General features: G+C 46.1%; 2 protein-coding genes across 3 annotated transcripts in view; both read right to left on the reverse strand.

Moving 5' to 3' along the window:
* LOC106815364 (delta(14)-sterol reductase-like) overlaps nt 1-8,309 on the reverse strand; it is a 48,883-nt gene extending 40,574 nt beyond the window's left edge. Inside the window, exons 1-2 of the mRNA XM_014819816.1 lie at nt 8,203-8,309; nt 6,899-7,073 (exon numbers count right to left, since the gene is read on the reverse strand). Of these exons, the coding sequence (XP_014675302.1) occupies nt 6,899-7,072 (174 nt within the window). The 5' untranslated portion in view covers nt 7,073; nt 8,203-8,309. The remainder of the gene's footprint in view (nt 1-6,898; nt 7,074-8,202) is intronic.
* Nucleotides 1-10,773, reverse strand: part of LOC106815363 (mediator of RNA polymerase II transcription subunit 17-like) — a 32,781-nt gene that overhangs the window by 4,464 nt on the left and 17,544 nt on the right. For both annotated transcript variants that reach the window (XM_014819813.1, XM_014819814.1), the window contains one exon: nt 4-47. In XM_014819813.1, coding sequence (XP_014675299.1) covers nt 14-47 — 34 coding nt within the window. In that variant the 3' untranslated portion in view covers nt 4-13. The remainder of the gene's footprint in view (nt 1-3; nt 48-10,773) is intronic.

Genomic DNA, 10,773 nt, shown 5'->3' on the forward strand with positions numbered 1-10,773 from the left:
CTTGGGCGGCTGCTCAGCGGGTTTCCAAGGTGCTGGCGTCGCTGCTCTGTGTTGCCTGGGAGACCCTGTACGTAAGGCGCCGCACCACCGCATGAATTAGGGGCGATCCGGCCTTTTGATCCGCTGAGCACCCTGAAAATGCCACACAGTCGCGCAATCCCGTCCTGCCCTCAAGTTATGACTCCGTCCACTTTATCCCTGCATAACTACTCAGTGGTCCTTCAGCATCTGAGTGAGCTATAATGGCAATCGAGTAGGAAACGCTAAAAATCAGCATTTATAAGACAGGTGCTGTTCTTTAATAGAGGTGGCTTCACTTACATTAACTGGCACTCAAGTGCTTCTCATATTTTCATTATACATCAGCAGACAGAATGCCGCCGATTTACGTGCATTTCACCATTTCAGAAAAAGGTTTCATTTTTATAGATTTTCTTTAGAATCAATATTAGTCATACAATTACTCTGTGCAAAATAGTAAACAAGTAGTAGACACTGTTTGTATCGTAAATTGCTTAACAAAGTTTAGTGTAATTATAATATAGGTGCTGTCTGACTACTAACAACATGCCACAGCAACGGCGTGCTTATTGGCTATACCTCTTCCCGACGAGAAGCCATGACGACAGCAGATGCATTACCAAGTGCCTCACCTCGCCAACTCCTAGGTTCATTGCAGGTAGAGAGGATCTTGCAGCCCTCAATGAGCTCTTTGACCAATGACCTCTGTAGCTCGCACACTGAAGTAGCTTGAGTGTCACTCAGACCTTTGCGAATGCAATTGCCCATCTTCCGATCCTCTCAAGTCAACAAAAATCAAAATTTTCCGCATGCCCAGCAGTATCAATTACAATTTGGCACTACAAAACCAGTGCTTGAGTTACTCGGTCCCTGTAAAGTCATTAATCGATATGCACATGCATCGATCGCACATATTAAGTATACACTCGAGCATTTTGCACCAACTCTGGGCCCGCCAATAGATGCAAATGCACCGCCAAACGCATGTCGTACCTACATTGACATTTCACTAAGCTACGCAATCAACCAAACCACCCGGTTCCTCCTTGCTTTTGACCCGTATAACATGTATTTTCCACACACTGCGCCGTTCATGACCGTTGTAGGAACGCGATTGCGTGCTAGATCCATGCTGAATGAATTTCTCGGCACATAACCACACTCGCTACCATAGTGCCCGCATGTCCGTCTCCTCAATCCATGAATCACAGCCCTACTCACCCGCAACGTACTGTAAACGGGTGCAATCACTACGCCACACTGACAAACGATCACACGCCTCGCCATATCATGGTTTACTGCTATTGGGCGAAAATAAGCTACTGTACAGAGGTGACCACCTTGAAGTAGTTAATTCAACCATTGGAGACTTACGCAAACTTGGAAAATCATCAACATGCAAATGCGCTTCACATACGCAGCGCACCGCAGGTACTTCCTCATAAAAAGGAATTCTCGATTGAATCATACCATCCGAGTCCTTCTTTGATCTATGTTCAAACATCGTTCGGAACTTTTTTTATCGCCTATACAGAATATTTTACGGGCCAAGACAACGTTATGTTTCTATACTCATCATGATCCTCCACATTTCCACTACTCCATCGGACCATTCACACAAATCATTAACTATTGCATGTTGCCCCTAGATCTGTCGCGAGGCAGAAGGGCATGCACTGTACGTAGACAGAACCCGTCGTACAAGGGTCGCTGAGAATAGTTAACATCAGAGCTCCGGCAGTCAAATACTCCCATCTTATTTTCTCGACGAACTCGCCTGATTTGACAATACAGGAGTTCGAGTTGGACTCCCTGAAAATTACTGCGTATACTAAACTATAGTGTTCTCGCTTCCCAGAGCAGCGACCCCTGGCCCTCGCTGGACATTGACTCGTATTTTTACAGCAATATGTCCCTTAATGTGAAAATTTTCTGGAACCCAGACGTGCATGTGCATGAATCGTTCAAAATAAGCACATGCGTTATTGTTCGTTAAGCTTTAGATTTTGAACTTCAAGACTGCAGACTCCTCATTACTTGTGCTCGCTGCGAACTTCTCCCCCACTTTTGCTGCCACCAAACTCCCACCTATTCTTGAGACGTTCCGGTGCCCTCCGGCTCTCCCTGCTCCGTTGGACTCCCTTTGTTCAACACATCCGCTAAACTTCCTCACCCCCTGACCATTACCGTCGTCACGTTAATCATATACTCTGGTACCAGAACAGGCTCACATGCAGTACATTGCAGATGGCCAAGAAGAGCATGCCTTACCACACCCAGTAAGGCCGACTGTAGGTGACGCGTTCCTGTGCGCGGCTTCTGTGTGATAAGCTTGACGATGCGGCATCCCTGTATGATGAACGCGCTACTGATGTAGTGTGCGATGCTGAATCGGCCAGCAGTTGATGTTCTAAAACACCAGGCTACGCATGAGCCGTAAGAGACAGTTACTGGCGCACCATTCACACAGTCAAGAGACAGCTTACTGGACACATTCACACAGTAAGACACAGTTTACTGGACAATTCACACAGTCAGACAGTTACTTGGCCCCTTCACCACAGTCACGTCGTCTCTGTACTGCATACCGCCATCACACCTGCTTATCATCAATCTCATACCCACCGCGACCTCATACACGTTACCTGGCATATCCATCTCGTACCCCCTGCCGACCCTCAACACCACGTACCTGCCCATATGTCCCTTCTCCTGTTACCCCGCGACCTTCACCTCACCACCGTACCGCTTGTCGCACTATTCCGCTCTCAGCTACCCCGCGACCTCATTTACCAAGCCTCCCCGGCACCGTACCTGCATATCCTCTGTGTCTCAACCCCCGCGCCTCATACATGTACCTGCCATATCGCTCTCATACCCTCGGCGGACCCTCCAGTACCACCGTAACCTGCTGCATATCCGTCTCATACCCCCGGCGACCTCATACACCTGTAACCTGCGCAGTATCGTCTCGTTTACCCTCCGCGTAACCTCATACCACGTACCTGCATCATCGGTCTCCGTAGCCCCTGACTCACCTCTACCATGTACCTGCATATTCGGTCTTGGTTACCCCTGCGACCTCACACCACGTACCTGCATATCATCTTCATACACCCCGCGGACCTCATACACGTACCTGCATAATCATTCTCATACCCCCGCGACCTCATACCACGATAACCTGCCATATCGTCTCGTAGCCCGCGGACCTCGTATACATGTACCTGCATTTATCGTCTCGTGAGCCCGCGTCCTCATACCACGTTACCTGATATCGTCTCGTACCCCGCCCCGACCTCATACCACGGTTACGCTTGCATATTTTCGTCTCGTAGCCCTGCGCGACCTTTCATCACCACTACCTGCATTATCGTCTCGTACCCGCCGACCTCATACCACGTACCTGCATATCGTCTCGTAGCCTGCCCGACCTCTACGCACGTACCTGCATATCGTTCACGTACCTGCCGACCTCATTACCACGCTACCTGACATATCGCTCTTCGCTAGGCCCTGCGACCTCATGACCATGTACCTGCATATCTGTCTCTGTACCCTTGCGACCTCACACCACGTTACCTGCATATTCAATCTTCATACCCCGCGACCCATTACCACGTACCTGCATATCATCTTCATACCCGCGACCTCATACCACGTACCTGCATATCGCTCTCGTAGCCCCGCGACCGTTATACCGATGGTACGCTGCATATCGTCTCGTAGCCCCGCCGTTCCTCATGACCACGTACCTGCCATATCGTCTCGTAGCCCCCGCGACCTCATACACGTACCTGCATATCGTCTCGTACCCCGCGACCTCATTACCACGTACCTGCATTCGTTCCGCATAGCCTGCCGGACCTCATACCACGTTACCTGCATATCAGTCTCGTACCCCCCGCCGACCTCATATCCACGTACCTGCATATCGTCTCGTAGCCTGCGACCTCATACCACGTACCTGATATCGCTCTCGATACCCCGCCGACATCACACACGTACCTGCATATCGTCTCGTACTCCCGCAACCTCATACCACGTACCTGCATATCGCTCTCGCTAGCCCCGCGACTTCATATCACGTACCTGCCATATCGTCTCGTTAGCCCCGCCGACCTCATACCACGTACCTGCCATATCATCTCTCATACCCTGCGACCTCATACCACGCTACCTGCATATCGTTCTCGTACCCCCGCGACCTCATAACCACGTACCTGCATATCGTCTCGATTAGCCCCCGCGACGCTCATACACGTACCCTGCATATTCATCTCATACACCTTCGACCCTCATACCACTTACTGCATATCGTCTTCGAACCCCGCGACCTCATACCACATACCTGCATTGATCATCTCATACACCCGCTGACCTCATACCACATACCTGCCATATCAATCTCATACACCCGCCCCCGACCTCATACCACGTACTGCCATATATCTTCATACACCCGCGACCTCATACCACATACCAGCATATCGTCTCGTAGCCCTGCCCGACCTCGTACCACGTACCTGAGTATCGTCTCGTAGCCCTGCCGACGTTGCATGTTGAGCTTCATCGCGGCAATGAGTGGCATTCACTAAGCGCGTTCCACGTGGATGACGATCTGTGGGTCGCCAGACACCATGCCATCGCGATTCGCTGTCCAGCAACGTTTGTTATCTGCTGCAGGAGGAAAAACACAATCACACACATGTCAGGCTCACCGTCACACCCTAGCATTATCTTTTTAGGATCTGGGGCCGCGTTTTCACGAAGCGTACTTAACTTAAGGTTAATTTAATCACTAATCATACTTAAACTTCCCGTAATTATTGAATTAGTATAATCATACTCAAAAATGCTGTTTCACGAAGCGCATTTAAGTACATATTTAACTAATCACTAATTAGCCGACTATCAACGATGGAATTAGTCACGTTTTGCGGTCCTCGCTCCCCCCTGCTCGGCCCTTAAGGTACGTCGATGGGGAATCGAGTAATCGAGGTGGAAATGCGAAGTACAGCTCTAAAACAAATTACACGGTATTTCAATTTTTATGGCGGGAACCAATTACACAAAATATCTTCAAGTTTCGGTACCATGAAAAGAATTAATTTGTAAACTTATAATGATTGAAGTAGTACAGCAAATCTTAGATAATCTTAAATTTCCTTGCTGCGAAAAAATTGAAGTAAAATATTCCAATTGGGGAAATCTGCAGCGTACTTTAATATACTTAGTACTACCGTACTTCATTAAGTTCTAGTACTTAGCAACTAATTATGATTAGTCGCATTAATCCATGCTCCTGAGGTAGAATTAAATATTGTGATTACTTAATCATGATTAAAGCTTAATTACTTTGCTTCGGTGAACAGCACTTAACTTTAAGTACGAGAAGTTCTTAATCACTGCATTAGTGATTTAATCCACGATTCCAATACTTAAGTATCGCTTCCGTGAAACCGGTTCCCCTGGTATTTTTCAGGACTTCAATCTTGTTTAGAAACAGCGGGCGGGGAACTAGCAACCCACAGAGACAAAGGAAGTCCCTGCCGCACTAAGAAATTGATGCCACGGCAACCGACGCGAATCACACGCCCAAATGTGAATTTGGCCGGATACAAACATGCCACCTCTTGCCAGACTCAGTTACAGTAGGCCTTTTTTCTTTCTGTATGAATACTTCTCTTGCGAATGCAATTTGCCCAGCCACCCTGTGGCCCCCACCTTAAGGATGATCACCAACTTTCATCATACGGGCCCAGGCTCGGCAAACACCAAATTGAAGATTTTGCTGTTTAGGCTCGCAACATCGTACTCTCGTTTGCCAAGTGACCCCATGCCCCCAAGCTTACGATCATTCCGCGGTTTAGCAACAAAGAAAAACCAATCAAGCGGCGTTGATCACCGATAAAACTCCCAGATTGTCATCCGGACGGCATTCTGAGAGGTAAAATGTCCGGCTAATACTGATTCCATTGGCAGGGATGACGAAAGGTAAAATAAAAAAAAAAATAACCCATAATAAATAAAAAAGTGTGAATTTACATTGTGAACACATTTTATTTTTTTGGTGGTGGCACACGTTTTCAGCCGTTACCTGACTCAACGCCACAAGTCGGCCGACCCAACAGCCGGCCAGGATGAGTAACTGACATGTGATGATACGGATGATGAAACAGCGCCTGGGATGTCTGGAGTGGACCTTACCGGATCATGCGAAGGGAACCGGTATGCTGTGGCCTGCTCAATGATCTGCTCCAGCACAGCCGACTTCCTAATGTGAGACGACAATCTGTTGAAAATTTAGTCTCTCACACACACCCACATGCACGGCCAGGTACAGCACAGCATACATAGGCACCCAGGCACGACGACCTCACTCGCGACCGCACAACACACATGCACTGCCACCTAGGATGCAGGCGCACACGCCGCACGCACCGCGCGCACGCACAGTATGTACACTGTTTGAGGTTGTGGGCTGAGAATTAGGCGTTGGCTGGACCCAGCGAATCTCGCTATATACCTATAAGTATATCAATACATCCTGTATTTGAATCCATCATGCGCGTTTTTTCCCCCAAACTGGCCATTACCTCCTTTGTCTAATTTTCCCTCAGAAGAAACCCTGCTGATCATTCAAAAATCATCAACATGACCACAAGCACACAGCCTGTGCATTGGGAGAAGGGTAAATGGTCACTGTCTGCTTTGAGAAATGCAAATAAAGATTAATAGGTCTACATACTTTCTGGCTGAACCTGAAACAAAATTCTTTATAATTTGTACACTTTTGGGAGGTTATAAAATGTGCAGCTGTGCACTTGTGAAATAAAACTGTGAATGGGACCTGATTATTTCTTAGTAGAAGTACCTTCGTGACTTGTCTGCCTGGTGCGATAATGGTTTTGCCCGTTTTTAGCTCCACGGTGTACTTTGCGTGGTTGTCGAGTACTTTACCATCCACCCACACATCAGTGTCTGGTATGTAAACTCGCACATGCTCTCCCACCTGACGTGCTAAGGCATTACCTGGAGATTTTGGCATCCTTAAATGGAATAAATACAAGTATTAGTGCTCAAACCAGTAAGTACAAATATATTTATAGACAAGATTACTTGACAAGATTGGGATTGATTACTAGTAACTAGTGCTCATAGGGTCTATGTCCCCCAGGGTACTGCCGGAACGTACCCTGGGTACAGTCCGGTATACCGGAACGTACCATGGTAACTATCTGATATGGTTAGGATTAGGGTTAGGGTTAGGGTTAAGGAGTAGGCGACTCCCTAGACTCGTTAGTGGAGTAGGCAAGGTATGGTCCGGCATATTAGATAGTACCAGCAGAGCATATATTACGGTATATTAGATCTATGGTACCAGGGTACGTTCCGGCAGTACCCTGGGGGACATAGACCCGCTCAGCGTAATGCGTAGTATTATATTATTATTAATCATCAACTCGTGACAGAATACGATAAAAACACGGTTAAATCGCAAACTACCGTAAAGTGTGTAATGATAAATCACCAGTCGATACATACACAGCCTGAGTACTGTCAACACTAGTCTAGTGATGTCACGATCATCGATTATACTCGATCATCGGTTGAACAGTGGCTCGAACCAAACGCTTGGTTATCAAAATCCATAATCGATTTCATCAAAGAAAAAAAAACGGAAAAAAACGAAATAAATGTAAAACTTGACAAGAAAAATTGGAAAAGTTATGAGAATCAGAGATATCATCGCTACTATATATATATATATACAAGCTATCCTTTATTAACATACATGTAAATGATGTATTAATACAATTAATACTAATAGTATTATACACACAGTAGTAAACCGTGCAAAACAAACAGTAAATTGAGTAAACAGGGCTAAACAGGCACATACATGTTCACGACGTTACGCACACGCAGGCATTCAACACACCGAGTAACCGATTGTAACCGATCATCGGTTACTTGGGTCTAACCGATGATAGATTACGAAATTACAACCGATTGACAACACTAGTCAACACAGAACGTAAGCCTAATCTAATCAGACAATGCTGCCCTAATGTAGGAAAAAATGTTAATCATTAAAAATCCAATAAACTGATTAAGTTTTTAAAGTTATGATTTTTTACCCTATAACTAGAACATATAATAATGCTAAATAATTACCTGATTGTGCGCAATCGACCGTTCTTTTGTATTAAACGAACTAATAGTAATATGTAGAGGAAATATTGACATTTGGCGCTCCAACGAAACAACAACAAGAGTACGCGTAACCGGCGCCACCAATGCCGTTTTGTGATTGGTCGTTACGCTTGTGCGACGTTAACTGATTGGCTATCAGTTCTGTCTTCGCCCGCCGATTGGCTGGTATTTTCGAATTACGGAGCTTCCTGATACAGTTTTAGTCGATTTCAGTTTTTACGTAGATTACGTTGATCACGCGCACGCATCAACTCCTCTGACCTCGTAACCCCATAAATGACCTATAGCGACTATAAGTATAACGAAGACGGAGAGAGAAGTGGATCAAATCGATAGATGCACTGCGGATCGCAGTGGAAAAACGTTGCAATTTTGCAATTTAACAACGAGTTCAATGATGAAGGAAGATCCGTTGTAAACATTGCACATTTTCCATTTTCTATAATATTAATAATAATACTAATACTAATAGTAATACAGGGTGAGGGTAATGCGCAGATTTACAGCATGGATTTATGACCATAACTAATAACACACGAGCAGACTTGCTAAGGGTGTAATTCAACCAGCTTGCTGGATGTTCAGTGAGATTTTGCTGGAGAATGGGTCATTTTGGGAATATAATGCTGGAGGTTCAGAATATTTTCAAACACGACCAGTTTCTGAATATTTGGCTTTAAAATATGTATTTGCAGTACATATATTCTGTTCAGTGGCGTACGCAGGGAGGGTGTTTGGGGTGTTAAACACCCCCCTTGCCTCTGTCCCAAACAAACATTTTTTTAAAGAAAAGAAGAGGAGAGGAGAAAAGGGAGAGAGAGAGAGAGAGAGAAGAGAGAAGAGAGAGAGAGAGAGAGAGAGAGAGAAGAGAGAGAGAGAGACGAGAGAGAGAGCAGATGCAGAGAGACGAGAAGCAGAGTGTGTGTGAGAGGGAAGGAGAGAAACGCAAGGACACGAAGAGAAGGGAGGCGAGAAAACAGGAAGGGCCCGCTATTATCCTTGTTTTAGATTAATTTGTAATTTTGTAAACACCCGGCCCCCGAGCTGTAAGAACGGAAGATAAGCGTTATAACGCAGCTGTAGTAAGGAGTGTGTACAATGAGAATGAGATAGAAAACGCCCAAATCGATCTGCGTGCATGCTGCGCGAATCGCGATGTCGTAACTACAATTGTAGATTGGGCAGAATTGATTTGCACGCAACACATATACTTAGTCATAGACGTGAGTTTGTTCATACAATCGTGAAGATTTCAGAAATTTCCACCTCGATTTTATAACTGCATCTTACCTATCAGCTATCACAACGCAAGCTTTTTATAATAATAGCTAGTATGAGCCCTATGCAACGTGGTCGCACTGTCTGTAGTTTAGCGGGGGTAGTAATGGATAAGTACTTGTGATTCAAACAAACCAAACACTACACAGCACAAACTACGCACAGCCACCCTTCTCTCGCCTCTCACCACGCACGGCACACTACGCACGGCACGTAGCAGTGCCAGCAAGCACGTAAGCACGCCACGCACGCACGACACCGCACACACACACACACACACACACACCACACAGCAAATCAGCGCAATCGGTGCACAAGCTCTCTCTCTCCTCTCGTCTCTCATCTCTCTGCTCTTCGTTCTCCTCTCTCTCTCTCTCAGCACCACACACACACGCGCGCCGCGGCACATTGCACGCTGCTCTGTTTCTCTCGCGCGTTGTCCTCCTTTCCTCCTCTCTCTTTCTCTCGTCTGCATCTCATCGCTCGCGCTTTCCTCTCTCTCTCCCCTCTCGAGTCCTCCGCTCCTCTCTTCTCTCTCTCTCCGCTCGCAAGCTTCTCTCTCTCCTCGTCTCTCTCTCTCTCTCTCGCTCGCGCTCTCCTCATCTCTCTCTCTTCTCTCTCTCGAATGAATCCTCTCTCCTTATCCTCTCTTCTCTCTCTCTCTTTCTCTCTCTCATCTCTCTCTCCTCATATCCTCTCTCTCTCTTTCTCTCTCCCTCCTCTCTCTCTGCTCTTTGTTTTTACATACACAACACAAATACGCGCCACCCCTCTATCACACACAACACGCACGGGCTCGGAAAGGGGCACATCTCTCTCATCACTCCTCTCCTCTCCTCCTCATCTCGTCATCTCTCTCCCATTGCACTCTTCTCTCGTACTCTCTCTCTCTCATCTTCACTCCTCTCCCTCTTCTCGTCGTCTCGTACTCCTCTCTCTCTTCCCAATCTCTCTCTCGTCTTTCTCCTCTCCTCTCTCTCCTCTCTCCCTCTCTCTCTCTCTCTGTTCTTCTATAATTAGTGTGGTAGCGGCGTGTATGAATAGTAACTAATATATTATTACACAGATAAAAAAAAATATGAATTCTTCTTCTCTCTCTCTCTCCTCTATCTCTTCTCTCTCTCTCCCTCTATATATTGTGTGTGTGAGCGCGTGTAGAATATATAATATATATATATATTATATATATTATAATAATATATATTATAAAATACAATAGATAAAAAAAAAAAAAAGTGAATTCTGCTCTCTCTC

Source organism: Priapulus caudatus, unplaced genomic scaffold, assembly GCF_000485595.1.
Source record: "Priapulus caudatus unplaced genomic scaffold, Priapulus_caudatus-5.0.1 Scaffold1099, whole genome shotgun sequence".
NCBI lineage: Eukaryota > Metazoa > Priapulida > Priapulimorpha > Priapulimorphida > Priapulidae > Priapulus > Priapulus caudatus.